Below are 19,052 nucleotides of genomic sequence, written 5' to 3' on the forward strand. Positions count from 1 at the left end.
TGCTGTATGTGCATAACCCAAGCTGAACTGTACTCCTTACAGTCCCAGCATAATTACCCTGTACGACCTTCCGTCCAAGGCAGCCTTCCTCATGAACTGTGATAATCTGGCGGACGAGGACGCGTATATTTTATAATCTCATCATAAACTGACCAGGCAATGCCGCAGGTATGCGTTAAAACTCAAAAATTTACCCTACCGCACTGAGCTCCCCGAAGGTCGGCGCTCCCCCCCCAGCACGTAATCCGATGTCTCCTTTCCCTTCTACAGCATCCCCATCATCCAAGACGACTCTACTGGTGCCGCCGTCGCAGTCTATCTTGACAAGACATACCCCTCCTCCTCCCATCCCACCGGGACGACAACCCTTTGAAGCTTTCTCCAGCCATTCTCAAAACCTTTGACAACCATCATTGTCGAGTCTATATAGTGCTTTTCTAGGTGAGTGGAGATTGATACCACGACGCACTGAGTTCATTTTCCGTAAATCAAGGGTATTATTATGGGCCATCTCACCAACAAACTCGCCAAAGTGAAAGAGGCGGGTCTGCAAGATTTTCGCCGGTCAAGAACAAAGCCAGTATGTCATGGAGAATCATACCAGCTCTTCAACGCCATCGGAGTCTGGAGGGAGGCACAATGGATATTAGCGTGTTATTGTTGATGGGGATGAAATTATTCATGGACGCCGGGAGCGAGCAAGGCCAAGACTATAAAGCTATATTATCCTCTCCTCCTTTTCCCTTCCTTCCACAACGCCAGACAATTCCTACCATCGTTGAGAACGACCTCAACAAGCCCTACAGCTTCCAATGGAAAACACCGCTCTTGGACCGTGGTCCTAATACCAAGCGATCAGATGATGATATCTTTTCAAGGTCGGCTCGACACAATCTTAATGGTGTCGAACCGACCTTGATAAGATATTTACCATGAAGAACTGAATAGAAATCATAGCTATGACGTCTGGCCCCTCAGACGGTGTTCGTTGCTCTGAGGCCTTCAATCGTCGTAGCGCTGCCTGCTGAGGACGGTCAGTAGGTACTATCTCTCCCAGACATGGGCATCAAGGGTCGGTGTGTTGTCTGGAGCCTACCTGGAACATATGGATCATCATTCAATGTTGAGAGCGTATGGCGGTGTGGATCGAAAGGATGGATAGGCGTCGCTCGGTATAACATCGACCTTGCTCATCCAGGCCATAACCTGTTCGGTGACCCTTAGATGATTGTCCTTGCTACCACTGAGTTCCCCAATTTCCGCACCAGTGAATGATGCACTTGCCAAAATCTCTCCTCCACAGGCAAACAGCATCGCACCGTGCTCTTTTAGCGGGGTCCTATCCCTCAAAGCTATAACGTTTCCGAAACCGAAGACGTCTATCAGCGATGTGGCGAGCAGTGGCGACTCTTCCATATAGACAATCGTGGCTCACCAGCGTGTGTGTCCAACCTCATACCTCAGATACCGGTACATCCCAGTTCTCCATGTTGCGAGGCGAGTTCATGTTGTAAGCTGGCAGGTTGATTTTCAATTCTTTGTGGCCATTCTAATTACAAATCATGAAGCCTGAAGACAACAGGCCATTGTTTTCTTTTTCAGATGCCTGGCCATGCTATTATTGAATAAATAGTTAAGCAATATAGATATGACATGCGCTGTTTGGCACAATTGTATACTACATCATTGATCTCGGTTCGATTCCGAGGGGCTCCATAACCTCTCAGATTTCAGGCATTTCCTTTTTCTGAACATTGAGGTATGTATAATGGAAATTGGAAGTTAGAACTTTGAAGCAATATTTAATAAAGGAGACCTAAGTTTTCAATGCTTCACTCACTTCAGCTTCGGGCACGTGGAGCGCAGACTTCTACGTTACTCTGTCTTGTCACCTCTTTTCTCGATGTCATTCAACATGGACAACGAGTCGCCACAAAGTGCTACGTCCGTATCGATGCCATGGCCATTGTCTGAAGAAATCTCTGCCCGGGTGATGCCATCCTGTTGCTGGCAGCTAGCGGATGAGGTACGCACACGTTTTGTCACCGATCATCTCGAGCCGATGAATCGATATTGCAGATACTGGTCTGAACCTCGAAATTCTACCATACCAAAGTGTCTACATCCGACGTCAAGGCTCTCACCAAACGGGTTGGCACGGCTGCTTGACAACGATGGCTCTCCTTATCCTTCAGCCAAGACAACTCTACCTGTCCCAATAAAACGTAGCGCCGACCCTCTTTTGGGTCTGTGCTCATCCCACAGAGATGACGAGCGTCCAACCTGACCTCTCAATGCAGTAATTGAAGCCTTGATGTCCTCCAGCCGTTCTCGTAGCTGTCAAGATGAATGACGCGATGGTCTTGTAGGACAAGGGATGGAGGTTCCAGGAGGTGAATAATTTGAAGGAAGCAGGAACGAGTGAGTCACCTTTTTGTCCTCATAGGCCACGAATCTCCTAGCAAATGCAGGTACAAAATAATCGCAAGCAGAACCTTCGCAACAGCCCATCACCTTCTCGCCATTATTGACGACTACCATGCTGAAGAACAGGAGATTTCTGAAGGGAATGGTCCTGCCGGCTTAGAAACGACAAGGAACGCATCGACGTTGCCTCTTGTTGTCGAGAAAGGACAGTCCGCCTACAGAGCCATTTTGTCAGTGGCTACAAGCATACTACTGGACTGTTTTGCCATGGCGGTGTCCCTATTATCAAAGGATGCCTCGGATCGTTTCGCCTGCTTCTTTCCAGTGGTTTTCATTTGCCTTCTCTGCGTTCATTCAAGTGACACCTCTTCGCGTACAACTTGCTGTCCACGTCACTGCGCACCGTCTTTGTCAGGATCGATGTACCACCTAGCACAAGGTCAGCATGTGCGCAAGTCGAGGAAATAAAGTCATTCTCTGTTATCCTAATGATCCTCGGCGACTTGGACAGATTGTATCCAGCCACGAGTCCAGGACCTAGCGGTTGTGGAGAAAGTCGCGTAGCTCGTTCGGCATAGATTCCTTAATAGTGATATGGGGAAAGTGCGCGTTCTGCCATTTTTTTTTCGTGATCCACCTCTGAATCAGCGTGGAAACAGAAACCATCTGTTCGCAATGTCGGGATTAACATCATCGGAGAGAAGTGTTGCTAATGCGAGTGGAGTGAAAAAAATAGGTGGGCGTGTGGGTCCGCTTAAGACGTTCTTGGAAGCAGCAGCTGAATGACGTCCGACGAACAGAGATGTCGAAGTGATTCTTCATTTTTTTTTGCTTAATGTGGTCTGACACAAAAGTTTTGGAGAATACGAGCTTAACGAGAAGGCTAGCGTACCCAGATTCAAGGGCTGCTTATCATCCGTTACCCATGGCCGTATCAGTCATTGTTGAATGTGATCTTGTGCATGAAGGAAAGCAGTTGTTTGGCGTTCTGTTTGCACTGACAAGGCTACCAATCGTATGGACCAGCACCCACAAGTTGGACATTCTGTTCGATGACTATCCTTTCCCGCTCGATGACATTGATCTTGAACAGCGCACGCGACATGCATACCGACTCGCATCGCGATGGCTCGTTGCTCTTCTCTATCACGAAAAAGGAGACGACATTCATCGGATCGCCCGTATCAGAGATCAAATTCGTCTCGGGACGCCAGCACAAGTGGCTTCTGACTGTTTCGAAGCTGATTGGGTCAGTTCTGACAGTCTGGGATATCACGGGCACGCAAATGTGCTCGGAATGGTCGCCAAAAGGGGCTACATTCACAGGAGTGAAGCTGAACGATGATCCAGACTCTGAAGCCAGTGTGGTAGTGTCATTGTGAGTGTCTATCGGTCTGCTAAACGACTGCTAATGTCTACAGATCACAGAAAACCGTCCTCCTGCACTTGGACGACACTGGAACGCAACAGGAAATCAGCTCTATCGATGTTGACCTCCGGCCCGTCAACCTTACGGGGGACGTGCCAGTTCTTGCAGATGACACGTCCTTCACGCCCATCCACAACTGGAAGACCGGCGAGCAAACGTACCTTGACACGCCGCTTGACCATTGCATATCCAAATCGTGCTCACCCCGCCCACTCCTCGTAGTGCGCGTCCGATCCATCACTTTCTACCCCTTCCCGTCTTCCACTCCTCTCTCCTCACACTCCTTTCACTGCGTCGACGGCGCCAGTGCAACCACTACCTCCATTCTCATCTGTTCTGGGAAAAGCTCTTCCGCTTCCAGAATCACTCATTTGCCATGAAGGACGTAAATAATTCGATCGATTTGAGGAGGGGATACTATGTTATAGACTCAGGATATAGCATTGACAACGCAACAGCGATGATGTGCAAATCAGCGAAACAATCGCGTACGGTAGACTGGCGACCGTGGCGCGTCTCTCCAGTGGACCTTTGATGGTCACTCTTTTTTGAAAAGGTCCAGACAGTAACGGGTCTACGTGTAGAGGGAGTAGGGCACAAATCCATGATGAGATCACAGCTTGCCTTGTTGTAACGAGTTTATCAGCAGTGGAGGCTGAATGCTGCCGTCGAGTTTGTCAATTCCCGTGCAAACAACATCAGGATCGTACGTTTCGGGGTTCGTTACTTGGTGAGCAATGCCGGCATCTATACCTGGGATTCCGTCCCTCGTTCCACTACCATCAGAGCACTTGAAGGAAATCTGTCATCTTGCCCGTCTGTATCAGAGGCTCTTTCGCGCAATCGCTTCCTTACTGCGTGTAGTGGACAATCTCGGTTCGATTCCGAGGAGGGTCATTACTTTGGACGTGTGGACTACATTATTTTGTTCTCGACCATGCCGCTTTATTTTCTTTGGATTATTTTGCTGGCGGGATGCGCTTGCGTTTATGCTTCCATCTAATCTGATCTCACCTTTTACTGGGGCTTTGATGAGTCGAGCATCTGGAGCAGATACAAGGTGCGTCACCTTTACCTCTGGGAGCCGCGATTATCATAGATAGCATATAGATACCATACACCACACTGGGCCGCACATCATCTAGAAGTGTTCATACATAAGCGCAATAGATTCTTCTCGCCTCATGCATATAGGAAGTTGCCATCGTAGTGATCATAAGCAAAATCGGGAACAGAAAGGTTATTGACTAGTATCGAGATGACTTTTATTTCGATGTAATGAGGGAGTTGCTGAAGGGGAATATGACCGATCCTTTCCGTACTGCGTACTGCGGACTAAACTCCTATGCAAAGTTGGGAGGCAAATTCGGTTCGTTCACAGGACAATGCAGACACCATGAACCCGAAGGTCATCGTTGACGATATTGCCCATCGCCATGCTTGGGCTTCGTTTGAAGACCAATCTTACGACTTATAGTGGAGCACACATGCAGGACTTGGATGTCGAAAAGAGGCCGAAAAGGTGTGTGACCATTTTGCTTTCTCGTGATGACCAATCTCATAGTCAAGAGTAGGTACGACGACATCTAAGAGCACACTTCTCGCTGGGTGTCTGCCGCCCTGCGTCAGTGGAGGATGAAGACCTATGAAAAACAAAGAAGACATCGGACGGAGACATGACCAGTCTTGCGTTTTCTATGACATCGTCTTGGTATCCATTTTGCGGCAGCGCATTGAATTCGACATAGACGTGGACACTGACTCTATTCGCCCCAAAGGGCTACATCCGTATCAAGAGGTCCTTATCCCAAGAAAGCTCCACCCGGTAAATACCATCCTGTGTATTACACGCTAATAGCGCGTCTACCCAGCAGACGAGGTACGTGAGCATTTCATCAGTCCCATCTTGATGCTAATGAATCGATGTTGCAGATTTTGTCTGAACCTGGAAACCTTAACCACGCCAAAGTGCTCTCACCAGAATAATTGATCTGGATATGCGTAGGCCAGTTCCAGCGGGATTTGCGATATCCATGGGAGGACGTACAGACGCAGAATGGTCAGTCAATTTGATTTGTCGTCGCGATCACGTGAGCGGCGCGTATCCTTAGCGCGTCGATTCAACGATAATCTATCTGTCTCACGAGTCTATTTTCATGCGTCTATTCAAGATTTGTTCCCTATAAAACAAGAGAGTGCCAGCCATCACACATGCTTCTACTCAATAGCCTTCCAAATAGGCTTGACGTCCTTATCCCTACTCTCCAATATGGCTTTGCGAGGGTAATAGCCTTGATAGCATTTAGCAAGGTTCTTTTCACTGAAATTTCGATGACTGCGGGATTCTTGAGGAGCGGTAGAGATTTCTGTGATCATTCGTGCCCCTAGGTAATGGGACTTCGGCGAGGATAATGTCTCCTCATGAAACGGGATTGACTTCATCCTCGACTTCGCGGCAGATGTTTGCATTATGGTTCTGAGAAATTTCATACGGGCAAGGAGCCATGTCATCAGTAGGACCATACCATAGCAGCCATCCGCACATCCGCTCCACGGTCCAAATCCAACATCGTAAGTTTAGTTTTTGTTCCTATGGATTTTGTTTCATGTGTTTACCATAGTAACAGAGAAGAGTAATCAACCAACGCGTAATGCGTATTACGCCCTCCTGGTGCGGATGTGGACATCACATGATCAATACGACCCTCCACGAGGCATGCATCCCCATTAATTTCATGGAAATGACCAAGCGCGTAGCAGATGGATGATTCATGCTGCTCGCTTCTGAGTAAGCTTCGCCCGAACTACTGTATGTATATAACCTGCACTGAATGGCATTCAGTGCAGTCCAAGCATGATTACTCTGTTCGACCTTCCAACCAAGGACCGCAATTCCCCAAGGACTATGACTACCTGGCGGACCAAGTACGCGTGTAATTTACATTTGATGGCGCGTCATGAAACTAACTGGATGATGTTGTAGGTACGCCCTAAACGTCAAAAATCTGCCGTACCAGACTGTCCACGTCGAGCTCCCCGACGTCGAAGCTCTAGCCAAAAAGAATGGCGCTGCCCACACCAGGATGAAGTCAGATGGTGTATCTCCCTTCTAAGCATCCCAATCATCCAGGATGACTCTACCGGTGCTGTCGTCTCCGATTCTCCCGCCATAGCGGCTTATCCCGACAAGACCTACCCCTCCTCCGGAAGCGAAGGAGAACCTTGGGAAGATGAACACATGGTTCGAAGGAAGCGAGGGGGACTTTGATATGGGGAACGAACCGTGTTTCGCGGACGCGGCGATTTGTGCGTTTTTGTGGTTCACAAGGAGGATGGTTGGGGAGGACAGTGAGGAGTGGAAAGACGACGTTAGTTGGAATGATGGCAGGTGGGGAAGGTACTTAGAGAGCTTCAAGCCGTATGAGAAACTGTTGTAGAAAAGAGTGTCAAAAAACTACTGAGTTTCATTCCCAGATTCTTTCAAAGGTAGCCGTCGAGCGACATTTTCTTTATGAAGAAATTCCGCCGTTGTTGGGAAGCATCGCTTTCCGTTCACGTTTGGCGAGTCTCTGTTTTATTGCTGTGTTCAAGTTCTCTGTACTCTCCCTGCGTCATTTCTCTTGACCACCTCATGAACAACAAAATATATCGGAGCGGTGCATCTATCACGGCTTTTGGTGTAGCTGTTTCATTGGGTACTATATTGTAGCGAATGACCTCAGTTCGAATCTGTGAATGTCCATTCTTGAAGAATCTCTTCTTTGCTTTTTATGTAACATCATAGTCTGGAGGGGAGGAACAATGGGTATTAGCGTGTTATTGCTGATGGGGATGGAATTATTCATGGACGTCGGGAGGAAGGAAGGACAAGACTCTGATGCCATATTATCTTCTCCTCCTTTTCTCTTCCTTCCACAACGGCAGACAATTCCTACCATCGTTGAGAACGACCTCGACAACGTTTCCGAAACCCAAGACGTGGCGAACAGTGGCGACTCTTCTATATAGACGATCGTGGCTCACCAGCGTATATGTCCAACCTCATACCTCAGATACCGGTACATCCCAGTTCTCCGTGTTGCGAGGCGAGTTCATGTTGTAAACTGGCAGGTAGATTTTCAATTCTTTGTGGCCATTCTAATTACAAATCATGATCCCTGAAGACAGTGGGCCATTGTTTTCTTTTTCAGACGCTGGGCACCCAGTATCAAATGCTCATGTTAAGCGAGCTCTTATAGTTTGACGTCGATCTTTACTTGGTGCAAGTATGATAAGTTTTGCTTGCGCTTGATTTGTCCCCTTGACTGACTCGCCACTGGCGCGGATAGGACTGTCGTCCTGCTTAAAATTTCACCAACACATTGTCTTTACGGACTTCTCTTTTACTGGTACTCATACTCCTTTGGTAGTTAGTGTCCATGACGAACCTAGTGTCTAATTGTGTGGTGCAGCATCAACCTCGCTTTAGACGTCCACCGCAATGGACCAAGGTACGTGTTCAATTTGTTTTCTTTCTTCCGTTACGTATCTAAACGTATCCGCAGAAATATTTCGTTTACTTTGCGCATATCCGGTGCATTACCTTTAGCTCTATAGGATGAATCTCACGGACGACGCAGACACAACGAACTCATGATACTACCGAAAGACATTGCCACAATACCAACTGTTGTCACTCTCGGACATGGTAAAGATGAACGACGCGGCAGCGGTGTAATTTTTGAGGATGAAACTGACCGGGATTTCTGCGCTGAGTGGCGGGGAAAAGGTGAAAGGGAGAGCTTTGGGTATCTGGTTTGAAGGGAACAAATGTAACTTGATCGCTGTTCTACGTCGCAAACTTTCTGCACGCGGTAGAAGAATAGAAGAATTTTCGGTTTCTTCAGCTAGCACGTTTCCTCGTGTTGCTTTGATTAGGTTTTTTCGAAGTTCTTCATATACATGCTTGACAACGATATGATATGTCGCTTCACACGTAGGGTTTTGCTGCCGCATCGATTTTCATGTTATGGCTTGGACGTTTACGATAAGGCGACTATTTACCGATGAGCTGCAGAACCGACACTGATAACGAGGAGTTTCCCGCCGAGTCCAGTCCGGACGTCATATTCAAATTGCACCGGTCCCATCGACATCAGGGTGTCTGCTTCATATCTGAGGCTCGCTATTCAAAATGAATATCGAATTTGAATATTACATGGATCGTCTCTCAGATCTCAGGCTTCAATCTCAGGTCGCGTCGAGATGACTGAATATTTGCTTCGGGCTCAGCTGGTCTAACCATCCCTCCATGATCACCTTGGCCATAGCATATCCTATCGGCTTTGTGCATGCGGTCACCGGCGAAATATACTTCATTGCGTCTAGGACCAATCTTTACTGTGTGGAGGAAGCGATAGAACCTGATTCGCTTGATTGACGCCAATCAGGGATTATCGACCGCTTCGAAAGGAGGGGGATAACAAATTCTGCACTGATATTTGGGGGTCAGAAGTGCTTGACGATATTATCTCCAGTCTTGATACTTCATGGACCAATGCATATTTAAATGGTTACCAGACTCAGTCGATCACTTACGGTAGGGTCAGAGAAAATCAACATAATTCCATGTAAAATTAACGACTGATGTAGTATTTAGCGGCGGTGCATTGCCTGGGTGCAGGAGGGGAAATATTCGTTGATGTTGGGAGCTATTGCGAATATAAGCACAGAAATCATTCATGTTAACTTGCAAGCATTGTCTCACAGCACTGCTCAGGATACCGATAACTGAAAGTACTACTTAGAAGGAGGCTGGATGAGGAGAGCCACTAGAGACATACTATTTCCAACAAGTTCGCAGACAAGCCGGTGGTTTGCAGTTTCCTGGATGGAAGGAACTAAACTTGCAGTTAGCATCCTCGCATTCAGTCTAGGAAACATTTTAAAAGAGTGATGTCCGAGATGAACATTATTTGCCGTACAGTTTCTTCAGGCTAAGTTAATGACAGTTAGTAAAGATCGATAGTCGGTACATTGGAATAGCAAAGGCATACGAGGTTGACAGTATGGCCACATCGGAGGTAGACATTCCTGACTGTGCAAGAAGTGATGAGCACGGTGAATGCAGTAGGGAGTATTCGCTCACTGGTGCCGACGGCACATCGTAAACATGTGGGTCGAGTGAAGATAAGAATCCCACACGAGGCCGAGAGGTAGAAAAGAAAGAAGACAGAGGACGACATAGATTGTACCCTTTTTATAAACTGAGACCAACCATCTGCCAATTTATGGGCAGGGTTGGGACCACACACAAGGCAATGAGGTTCATTGGAATAAGCCATGTCGGCAGAAGAGCAGGGAGCGTGCTGAGTTCATCAGCGGAGGGCTGTTAAGCCGGAGTAGTACGTGGTACAGTGATGGGACAGCGTATTTCAACTGGATCGCTCAGCACAGATTGTCGTGCGTAACAACTTTAGGGAATTCGAATATTAGGACACGGTATTCCAACTAAAGTCTTTGCTTGAAGTTGAGCCGGTGTGGATTTTATAGCCCTGAACCTACGAAGCGAAGAATTCTGAGTTTGGTTGAAGAGCGGGCACGGAACCCGGACCGGAATGCCGGTGCGTGTCTTTGGCCGCTTGTCCACACGAAAAATCACCTTGAAAGGTTTCACAGGAGCAGTCAGAATAACATGCTAGTCGGAGGGACCTGCAGATATGTACGTTATTTACTTTTACTTTTCTCTGCCGCTTGTTGTATCTGGCATTGTTTCAGACAATAATATCTCTATCTAACATGCCAGCATCTATAATGACCGACTCGACTACGAAAAAGTCGTACAAGCATCTGACGGGCGCTCTACGACTCATAGTCCTCGATTTCCAGGCCGCAGCTGCTGCCTGACAATACCAACCCATTGCCTTATTTGGGCTTCGTTCGATGCCGTAGGATTACGGCGGGATGCAGGGCTAGGTCCGTAACCATTTTTACTCTTGCAAACTGCGAATCTCATAGTAAAACTGGCTTCTAGGCTGCGTCGGTCTCCAAGCGCTTAAGGACAACCGGCGGAGATGTGACCAGTCTCCAAGTTTCCATTTTTACAATGTACTACACGGTTTGGTCTTAGCCATTTCGCTACCCCGTATCATGCATGCTCTTTTCGACGCAAGGCAACCCCGTGCAGGTGGCTGGGGTCTCTGCCTGATCAATCATTGAACATTTATGGCAATCGGCAACAACACAGTTAGCCCCAAATTGTCAGCTAGATGAATAGGGATTTTCACTCTGCTGAATGCATTTGTGCATGAACGGCCTGAGAACCAAACAGTGTGGGACTCACTATTCAACACTAACCAAACTAAACCTCCCAATGGAGCTGCTGGGTTCGAACCTTGCTCTTGCAGACCCAGTGGCTTTGGTTCACCCGAAGACCAGAGCCAGACCGCTCAACTATCTGGTCCCTGATCACACGCCATTTGGCCCGACTTGGGCTTTTACAGGGCTTAAGGGCGGTACATCACTATTTTTAGTATTAACGCCAATCTTGTAAAGCTTTGATCGAAGATCTGACTGAAAATTGATCAGCAGCTACTGTTATGAGGGGCGGCTCCGAGTCGGCATGGTTTGGTTCGTAGGGCACTCATGTCAAGTGTGATCCTACATCATGAATGTCCGCCTTTCTGCTTATATTGTCGTTACCCACGATTTAGTATGCATGATCGTGCCACGTACATTTATATTCATTTTATATCCGGCAGATTCGGCGTTCATGGCCGTCATGTTCACAAGTGAGGTGGACGAAGTTATGCGGTATACAGATGAAGGACAAACCACCGAGCACTGCAAATGGACCTCGCACGACGGCAACACGTTGCATTGGAGCAGTCTGGTCGAGAACCTGCTTCGCGCGGGATTCATGCAAAAGCGTCGTATGATGCGGGTGAATCCATCGCATCACATGCACGGCCACAGACAAGTCGATATTTGAGCTAGGTACCTTGATCATATGCGCAATCCTGAGAGTCGGATCACATGGGCCGAACCGATGTCCTCACACTCCATGCTGGTGCTTTTTCGTCAACTCTGATTCTCGGCACCCGGAATCGCTTCACGTAGGTTAGTGAGCTACAGAAGAAGGAAAGAAAGTCTTCTCCAGAGAGCTCAGAGAAAGCCATATGCAAGTGCATTCAAGGCCAATTCAACTGGCTTCAAGTGAGCCGGTCCAACTTGACGGCTTTACCTGGACTCCGGAACGAAGGAAGGAAGTCGCTTTTATTAGCAGCACAACGTTGCCTGTTCCTTCACAGGTGATAGAGATCGTGGAAAACCTCTTAAACAGTCTCGATTAGTGCTCGATCAAATGGGAAATTCTCGCCGGATCTGGTAGGTAGACTAAAGAGTGAATTGAGGTGATGCCAACATCTCCATGTTATAAAAAGACCCAGTGGAGGGAATTCTCTGATCACCAATGTCTACAGATTCCAACCTTCCACTGTCCAAGCATTCCAAGAGTACAGCTGTAGTGGTATTCATGTCAGTGGTGCTGCAATCAGTTGGGGCAGGAACGACCCAATACACAGCGGTCTATGCTCTCCTCTTCTACATGCTCTTTATCCATCCATGCATCTCACCTTTCATGGTACTTCGTCGGCTCCAGACCATTATTGACGAGGCCACTGTGCTTTTCAATGAACACCACGAGCGGATTACGGAGGAGAAGACGCTGAGAGAGTAAGCATATCCTTTTCCCCTAGTTATATCCATCTTATTAAATCGTTGGTAGGTTGCGGTCCAAAACCTACACACTCACCGCAGGTCATCTTGATGCCTATCGACAGGTCTCGATTACCGATGTTCATTCTTGGCTGATGTATGCACTTAAAGTGAAGGATATCTGGAAGAAGGTTCGTGAATACCGCAAAGGAATCACTGACTTGAAGACAAAGATAGAGGTGCGCTATGAGACATGTAAACTATACTTACATCTCATGGTTGGCAGATAAAATTACTCGAAGATGCGGAAGTCAAGGAGAAGGCTGCGCTTGAACACCTAGCACATGCTGATGGTACGGTTTGATGATAGGCAAGTGAATATTTGGTGAGCTTGACAAACACTCACGAGTCACAATGCTCCAGGTCACAAAAGTCTTTCCACACCAGCGACTTCCTCACATAGTACATAGGTTGCTTTACCGATTTCGTTTTGTGTACCCTTGCTTTCCCCTCTGCATTTGTATCTTGTCTTCTCTGTTATCGAATAATTGCTATAGATGTACATCAGTTTAAATAGAATCCCCAAATCTTGCGGCAGAATGCATACCTCTAATAGATATGTTCGAATAGCAATGAACAGCCTTGGCGAGTATGTACTTTGAACGAAACGAGGATGACTTTGTCACGGCTGATGGGGTGTCGTTATTCTACACGGTCTTTTTTTCCACAGCTTGGTGATGAAGGCATCCCGTGCTGGTGGCTAGGGTCTCTGCGTGACCGCGCATTCTTGAAAGCACCAAGCCGAGCCTTGAGCACCCCAAAGCCGTCGTTTGGGCCTGGCCCGGCTTGGGCTTTTACAGGGCTTAAGGGCGGCACATCACTATTTTTAGTATTAACGCCAATCTTGTAAAGCTTTGATCGAAGATCAGACTGAAAGTTGATCAGCAGCTACTGTTATGAGGGGCGGCTCCGAGTCGGCATAGTTTGGCTCGTAGGGCACTCGTATAACACGATTCGACTTTTAGATATAAATCCTTCTGCATATCGCCGTGGAGATTTGTTAAACGCCAAACAGATGGACGAGAAATCGACGCCTTAGCAGAAGGTGCACAGATGCGAGGCGTTATACATCTGGGTTGAGATCGAGGCGACTTTCATGAGCCATACCATAGTGCTCGGCTCGGTAACAGTAGCAATGAGACGTGTTAGGGGAACCGGGTGCAGATGAATTCCTTGGCAATTTCAAAATGCGAGTGCTGATATGGAAACTCGGGAGAAGTATAACGATGACGCATCGCCATCCGGTTTCTCCATCTGTCGGCAAACGACACGTTGCGACATATTGAAAGTACTGAACGAACTGCGAAAAAGGCAAGCTATTCCGAACACTCCACTCTTGCGCATGGCCTTGTATACAGAAAGCGACAGACTAGGGCTATGGTATCGACCATCGCATCTCCTGCGATAGACGTGACTGTCACATAATAGAAGAGTAAAAGTGGTAGGGAGTGGCAAGGAAATATTCAGGAAACCCTTGTCCATCTCATCGTGGGATCGCTTCTTCTACGTAATTCCGTACCTGCCGGTGAAAGGCGAATAAAGGACAGGCCCTGGCATCGCTGGGCTTTGAAAGGTGTTGTGGGATATAACAGACTGCCCTTCCCGACAACAAGAAGTGACATCGAAGTTCCATGTTTGTTCTGAGGAAAAGGTCTAATCCTTTCAGAAATTCACTGTTCTTCGGACTGGAAGAGGTCGGTATAGCGAGAAGGGAGATGAACTGTTGAGAAGGATAATATCGCGTACCCTTTTCGCAAGCTAATTTTTACCTGTATTAACCATAAGATTTGTCGCCTGCAAGGATGACGTCATGACATACAAATTGCGTTTCGTCTTTCCGCAACTTGTAACTCTCCGTAACCCCCGTAGCCGGCTCCGCCGTCAAAATTACACCGCCAGCACATCGTTTATCTTGGCTGTGAAAAACAGCCAGAGGGGAGTAAAACTTTCGTGCACGAGCCCAAAGGAAGGGTACATTTCATCGAGATAGGCCAGAAGGTGACGGTACTGGCGAAGGGGGCTTCGGATGGGGATGGCAAATCTGGGGGATACTCCGTCTCGCCTTGACAGTGATGTCGACGTCAGGCATCTGGACGTAGGCAGTCCGCGATGTCAGGTTCAGATGTAGTCTGCAACATCGAGCGAGATACGCTTGTCTGCCCCGTTCCTGGGAAGTTAGCTACCTTGAATGGGATGTACACACTCAGAGTATCCATGCTTCGCTGCAACCAGAGAAACTACCAAAGACACAGAATGACATCGCTCAGTAAGAGCCTGCCCGGTGATCTTTGTAATAACCTCGATGTCGCGGCGACTGTTACATCCAATCATGAGGAACGGGAGTTGATGAGGTTGCTGGCGTTGTAGGTTATAAACGCTTCACCGCAAGCCTAACGTGCCAAGGGTTGATATAACTGGGGGGGGCGCGCAATCCTTTTCCTTGGCGATTCCCTATCCATCTCCTCTGACCGGTGGCATCGAGGCAGAAGAGGATCGCCTGATGAGAAGTGTACTTTTGGAATCATACTACATTCTAGAAGCCAGCTTTGAGAGCGTGATTCATGGTCTAAAACATGTTTACGCACATAGCCTTTTCTTTCCAACATGAAGTCCTGCATGCATGCACCATTAAGAGCACATAAGATAGTTGAACCATCCCCGAAGGTTCTCTTTTGACCTTTACCCACACCTTCTCGGCTCCTCGCTCTCGCACAGCCGGCCTCTTCATACAAGCCGTCGTTGTATCTTTCATGTTGATTACACTGAAGAATGACTGAAGGATCCAATTACTGCTTCAACGGGGAGCCGACAGGCTAGGCTTGATATCACGCAGTATGCCATTCTCCGACAGCTCTCTGTATAACAGTCAGATTCCGTAAGGACGAGAAGGATAACTCTTACCGAAACCGAAATAGGCATCCATCTCCACAGTGCTCGAAACTACCGAGCATACGTTGACTCCTGTCAACTTTTTCATGGCGCCATTGTAATGCATATCGGTTCTAGCATAACGGTACTTTGAAGTCGATGTTCATAACAAAGAACGCGCCCCAGGGATGCAGACTCGGAACGAGGCAGGGACCAAGAAGACTCCGATGAGCCTGCATCTGTCATTTCAAATGATACGCCGTAGCCCACGAATTTACCTGTCACTGTAGCGATCGAAGATTGGTTGAGGACACAAAAAGGCCAGGTGCATGTTGTTATCTGGACTACGCAAATTCAAGGTGGCCTATTGGTGACAGAAGATGGTGGTGGTGACAGAAGGAAACAAGGAACGTTGATTCAAGCAGCAGCTCTACGTGGCTGGCACGTGGCTCGGTTGGCATGTAATCATGGATCCAATGGGTCCCCCCTTCCCTTCCACTTTATTAATCGCCGACAAATGTGTAGGCCTTCTTTCTGTGGCTTTCTCCCCCTCTTATCTTCCTTTTTTTCTGCCTGAAACGATAGTGTCTTCCTCACTGGTATCTCCAAAATATCGGACATTCTCTTTGAACGTCAGTGAATGGCACTGAATGCCAGGCCTGCGAGATATCCTCGACGAGCGATAACAAGCGCAATATATTGGGATGTGATTTCAGCCCTCGATTGATCTGAAGGATGTGGTGTGTTTACCAGGATCGCGGTATGGGACTGTAATGACTGGTCATCGAGTCGTCTGGCTTCACTCAGTCCTCAGAATCAGACTAGATCTGTTTTAGTGCCGCCTGGCCACCGGACGCTGGATACGCTTTTCATACTCCAATTCGACATTTTACAGAGGCCAGACCATGCTCGACGATTTGTCAGAAAGGACACCTCTCATCCCGTGGTCGAAACTGAGATATGTCCAATAGCATTGCAGCTATGAACAACACCAAGATGAACTCAGATGGATGAACATGGACCAACATGTAGGGAGGTATGTGATATTTGATACATGGAAGTTATTGGAGCCTAACGAGTTGTCATAATAGCCACTATCTGTGATGTCTAACGACGACGGTGTGATCCATCGAGGCACACTCCCGCCAGTTACTCTTCTTCTTAATTGAGTGCTTTCGAGTACGGTCCGATATTCGCTTTCTGGTGCCTGCCATGTACGAGTATCTATGCCCCAACAAGGCCTATGCGCAGGCATTACCTCCTTCCGATGTCGATACACTGATCATCTCTTGTTTGACACCACCACTCCAACTTCTTATTCTGCATGCGGGGATAAGGAAAGAGACGAGGAGAGTACGGCGTGTTGCGAGGCGCTGCGTCATCTCTTACGATGGCCTACCCCTCCCATTCCGGCCTGAGTTCAGCTTCATAACACAGTACACTCTCAATGCAAATATCTCGAATTCTGTTACCTCCAGCAATTTCACCCCCTAGAATTTGCGTCGCAACACGAGAAGGTCAGGGAACGGAGATGGAGTATAAGGAAGAGTTCCTGATAGACGCTTGCGTTTGGCACCCTTCTGATGTCAGTTCAGTGCTCGGACCCATGCCTGATTGGTTTTCTTGGTTCGCACGAGGCGCCATATCTATCTTTGCCATGCCTTGGACCTGGGTGGGTTCTCAACGGCTCATTGATAGAGATGGATGCCTTCTGATGCTGCCATCAAACAAACCACACAGACCTATGTTTGGTTATCATCATTTCTTAGGTTGTGAGCGCTTGAGCTTTCAAATGCACATAGGTTAGCGTCCAACGTGTCAACCATCCGGATTGTGTTACTGCCGAGAAACGCGAGCAAGGTGCGATTCCTTTGCCTGCTCTTAAGGGCCGGTATCTTATCGAGAAGAGGGGTGAGGGAGAACGACAAGTTGTACCTCTTTTTGATGTGGAAAGGATGGAGACACGGATGATGGTTTGTTTAGCTTTGGATATTCGCCAAGGCTGTTCATTGCTATTCGAACATATCTATTCGAGGTGTGCGTTCTGCCGCAAGGTTTGGGGATTATAGAAACTGATGTACATCTATAGCAATTATTCGATAACAGAGAAGACAAGATACCAATGCAGAGGGGAAAGCAAGGGTACACAAAACGAAATCGGTAAAGCAACCTATGTACTATGTGAGGAAGTCGCTGGTGTGGAAAGACTTTTTGTGACCTGGAGCATTGTGACTCGTGAGTGTTTATCAAGCTCACCAAATATTCACTTGCCTATCATCAAACCGTACCATCAGCATGTACTAGGTGTTCAAGCGCAACCTTCTCCTTGACTTCTGCATCTTCAAGCAATTTTATCTGCCAACCATGAGATGTAAGTACAGTTTACATGTCTTATAGCGCACCTCTATCTTTGTCTTCAAGTCAGTGATTCCTTTGCGGTATTCACGAGCCTTCTTCCAGATATCCTTCACTTTAAGTGCATACATCACCCAAGAATGAACATCGGTAATCGAGACCTGTCGATAGGCATCAAGATGACGTGCGGTGAGTGTGTAGGTTTTGGACCGCAACCTACCAACGATTTAATAAGATGGATATAACTAGGGGAAAAGGATATGCTTACTCTCTCAGCGTCTTCTCCTCCGCAATCAGCGCGTGGTGTTCATTGAAAAGCACAGTGGCCTCGTCAATAATGGTCTGGAGCCGACGAAGTACCATGAAAGGTGAGACGCATGGATGGATAAAGAGCATGTAGAAGAGGAGAGCATAGACCGCTGTGTATTGGGTCGTTCCCGCCCCAACTGATTGCAGCACCACTGACATGAATACCACTACAGCTGTACTCTTGGAATGCTTGGACAGTGGAAGGTTGGAATCTGTAGACATTGGTGATCAGAGAATTCCTTCCACTGGGTCCTTTTATAGCATGGAGATGTTGACGCTGCCTCAGTTATCTTTAGAAAGGACGCGAGAGTTTCTTCTTCCGGTAGAAAGACGTTTTCGTGAACCCTAAGCCCAGTGGCTGTGTTGCTAATAAAAGTGACGTCCTTCCTTGGTTCCGGAGTCCAGGTAAAGCCATCAAGTTGGACCGGCTCACTTGAAGCCAGTCGAATTGGCCTTGAATGTACTTACATATGGCTTTCTCTGAGCTCTCTGGAGAAGACTTTCTTTCCTTCTTCTATAGCTCACTAACCTACGTGAAGCGATTCCGGGTGCCGAGGATCAGAGTTGACAAAAAAGGACCAGAAGACCTCTCTACGAAGTTGCCGGATCGAGTCCGATATCACCAAAGCCTTATATGTCGAAGCCGCATGGATGGACCCAGAGCGTGGAGTGTGGGGTCGTCGGTTCGGCCCATATGATCTGACTCTCAGTATATGATCAAGGTACTGAACCCAAATATCGACTTGTCAATCATGAGTATATTTACATTCTGTCCATCAAATGTTGAAACGCTGGCAGCGATGATAGCCATTGGCAGTGTTGGATTAGCAAGCAGGAGCTCCGTCGTATCCCGCCGGCCAAGCTCGATACCCCTTTATGTCGGGATGGACTATATATATTGAATACGGTC

At 47.6% G+C, this 19,052-nt stretch overlaps 12 protein-coding genes across 12 annotated transcripts; 9 read left to right on the forward strand and 3 right to left on the reverse strand.

The window, feature by feature from the left end:
- Positions 1-159: 159 nt before the first annotated feature.
- Positions 160-404, forward strand: BT62DRAFT_1012007 (uncharacterized protein; the record flags this gene model as incomplete). Its single annotated transcript, XM_043177857.1, has 2 exons — positions 160-168; positions 219-404. 2 exons carry the CDS (start codon positions 160-162, stop codon positions 402-404), a joined length of 195 nt encoding a protein of 64 aa, XP_043034695.1.
- Positions 282-1,025, forward strand: BT62DRAFT_553747 (uncharacterized protein). Its single transcript, XM_043181370.1, has 2 exons — positions 282-441; positions 494-1,025. Exon 2 carries the CDS (start codon positions 583-585, stop codon positions 934-936), a length of 354 nt encoding a protein of 117 aa, XP_043034696.1. The 5' UTR covers positions 282-441; positions 494-582; the 3' UTR covers positions 937-1,025.
- On the reverse strand, positions 726-1,527 carry BT62DRAFT_937433 (uncharacterized protein; the record flags this gene model as incomplete). Its single annotated transcript, XM_043187320.1, has 2 exons — positions 1,097-1,527; positions 726-1,024 (listed from the first exon to the last, which is right to left on the reverse strand). A coding segment is annotated over exon 1 (299 nt), but the record flags the coding sequence as incomplete, so codon positions are not given.
- A 1,762-nt stretch (positions 1,528-3,289) lies between these two features.
- On the forward strand, positions 3,290-4,415 carry BT62DRAFT_553792 (uncharacterized protein). The gene is made up of 2 exons (XM_043181371.1): positions 3,290-3,805; positions 3,849-4,415. The coding sequence occupies exons 1-2, from the start codon at positions 3,480-3,482 to the stop codon at positions 4,234-4,236; spliced, it is 714 nt and encodes a 237-aa protein (XP_043034698.1). The 5' UTR covers positions 3,290-3,479; the 3' UTR covers positions 4,237-4,415.
- An 837-nt stretch (positions 4,416-5,252) lies between these two features.
- BT62DRAFT_1012011 (uncharacterized protein) lies at positions 5,253-5,967 on the forward strand (the record flags this gene model as incomplete). The annotated part of the gene is made up of 7 exons (XM_043177858.1): positions 5,253-5,305; positions 5,368-5,378; positions 5,431-5,480; positions 5,541-5,681; positions 5,728-5,735; positions 5,789-5,824; positions 5,862-5,967. 7 exons carry the CDS (start codon positions 5,253-5,255, stop codon positions 5,965-5,967), a joined length of 405 nt encoding a protein of 134 aa, XP_043034699.1.
- A 393-nt stretch (positions 5,968-6,360) lies between these two features.
- Positions 6,361-7,293, forward strand: BT62DRAFT_997376 (uncharacterized protein; the record flags this gene model as incomplete). The annotated part of the gene is made up of 5 exons (XM_043190649.1): positions 6,361-6,427; positions 6,478-6,527; positions 6,699-6,781; positions 6,840-6,954; positions 7,030-7,293. 5 exons carry the CDS (start codon positions 6,361-6,363, stop codon positions 7,291-7,293), a joined length of 579 nt encoding a protein of 192 aa, XP_043034700.1.
- A 1,173-nt stretch (positions 7,294-8,466) lies between these two features.
- Positions 8,467-8,658, forward strand: BT62DRAFT_937439 (uncharacterized protein; the record flags this gene model as incomplete). Its single annotated transcript, XM_043187321.1, has 1 exon — positions 8,467-8,658. The coding sequence occupies exon 1, from the start codon at positions 8,489-8,491 to the stop codon at positions 8,654-8,656; it is 168 nt and encodes a 55-aa protein (XP_043034701.1). The 5' UTR covers positions 8,467-8,488.
- A 1,019-nt stretch (positions 8,659-9,677) lies between these two features.
- On the reverse strand, positions 9,678-10,080 carry BT62DRAFT_909053 (uncharacterized protein; the record flags this gene model as incomplete). The annotated part of the gene is made up of 3 exons (XM_043183730.1): positions 9,678-9,767; positions 9,820-9,831; positions 9,892-10,080. The coding sequence occupies 3 exons, from the start codon at positions 10,078-10,080 to the stop codon at positions 9,678-9,680; spliced, it is 291 nt and encodes a 96-aa protein (XP_043034702.1).
- Positions 10,081-11,501: 1,421 nt separating this feature from the next.
- Positions 11,502-11,825, forward strand: BT62DRAFT_1012015 (uncharacterized protein; the record flags this gene model as incomplete). The annotated part of the gene is made up of 1 exon (XM_043177859.1): positions 11,502-11,825. One exon carries the CDS (start codon positions 11,502-11,504, stop codon positions 11,823-11,825), a length of 324 nt encoding a protein of 107 aa, XP_043034703.1.
- Positions 11,826-12,305: 480 nt separating this feature from the next.
- On the forward strand, positions 12,306-13,649 carry BT62DRAFT_1080380 (uncharacterized protein; the record flags this gene model as incomplete). Its single annotated transcript, XM_043179578.1, has 5 exons — positions 12,306-12,568; positions 12,621-12,789; positions 12,837-12,908; positions 13,281-13,456; positions 13,496-13,649. The coding sequence occupies 5 exons, from the start codon at positions 12,306-12,308 to the stop codon at positions 13,647-13,649; spliced, it is 834 nt and encodes a 277-aa protein (XP_043034704.1).
- A 24-nt stretch (positions 13,650-13,673) lies between these two features.
- BT62DRAFT_1012017 (uncharacterized protein) lies at positions 13,674-15,605 on the reverse strand (the record flags this gene model as incomplete). Its single annotated transcript, XM_043177860.1, has 9 exons — positions 13,674-13,979; positions 14,130-14,295; positions 14,357-14,379; positions 14,430-14,555; positions 14,619-14,789; positions 14,852-14,924; positions 15,196-15,383; positions 15,440-15,465; positions 15,512-15,605. 9 exons carry the CDS (start codon positions 15,603-15,605, stop codon positions 13,674-13,676), a joined length of 1,173 nt encoding a protein of 390 aa, XP_043034705.1.
- Positions 15,606-16,690: 1,085 nt separating this feature from the next.
- On the forward strand, positions 16,691-17,409 carry BT62DRAFT_1080382 (uncharacterized protein; the record flags this gene model as incomplete). Its single annotated transcript, XM_043179579.1, has 3 exons — positions 16,691-16,914; positions 16,973-17,150; positions 17,281-17,409. Coding segments are annotated over 3 exons (531 nt in total), but the record flags the coding sequence as incomplete, so codon positions are not given.
- Positions 17,410-19,052: the final 1,643 nt, after the last annotated feature.

This window comes from Guyanagaster necrorhizus, assembly GCF_019112545.1.
Source record: "Guyanagaster necrorhizus MCA 3950 unplaced genomic scaffold BT62scaffold_41, whole genome shotgun sequence".
Lineage (NCBI taxonomy): Eukaryota > Fungi > Basidiomycota > Agaricomycetes > Agaricales > Physalacriaceae > Guyanagaster > Guyanagaster necrorhizus.

Bases quoted from the DNA above. Each gene is read 5' to 3' on its own strand.
- BT62DRAFT_553747 (XM_043181370.1), top strand. From the start codon at position 583: ATGTCATGGAGAATCATACCAGCTCTTCAACGCCATCGGAGTCTGGAG.
- BT62DRAFT_553792 (XM_043181371.1), top strand. From the start codon at position 3,480: ATGACTATCCTTTCCCGCTCGATGACATTGATCTTGAACAGCGCACGC. The intron at 3,806-3,848 runs GTGAGTGTCTAT...TAATGTCTACAG, and splicing joins GCCAGTGTGGTAGTGTCATT to ATCACAGAAAACCGTCCTCC.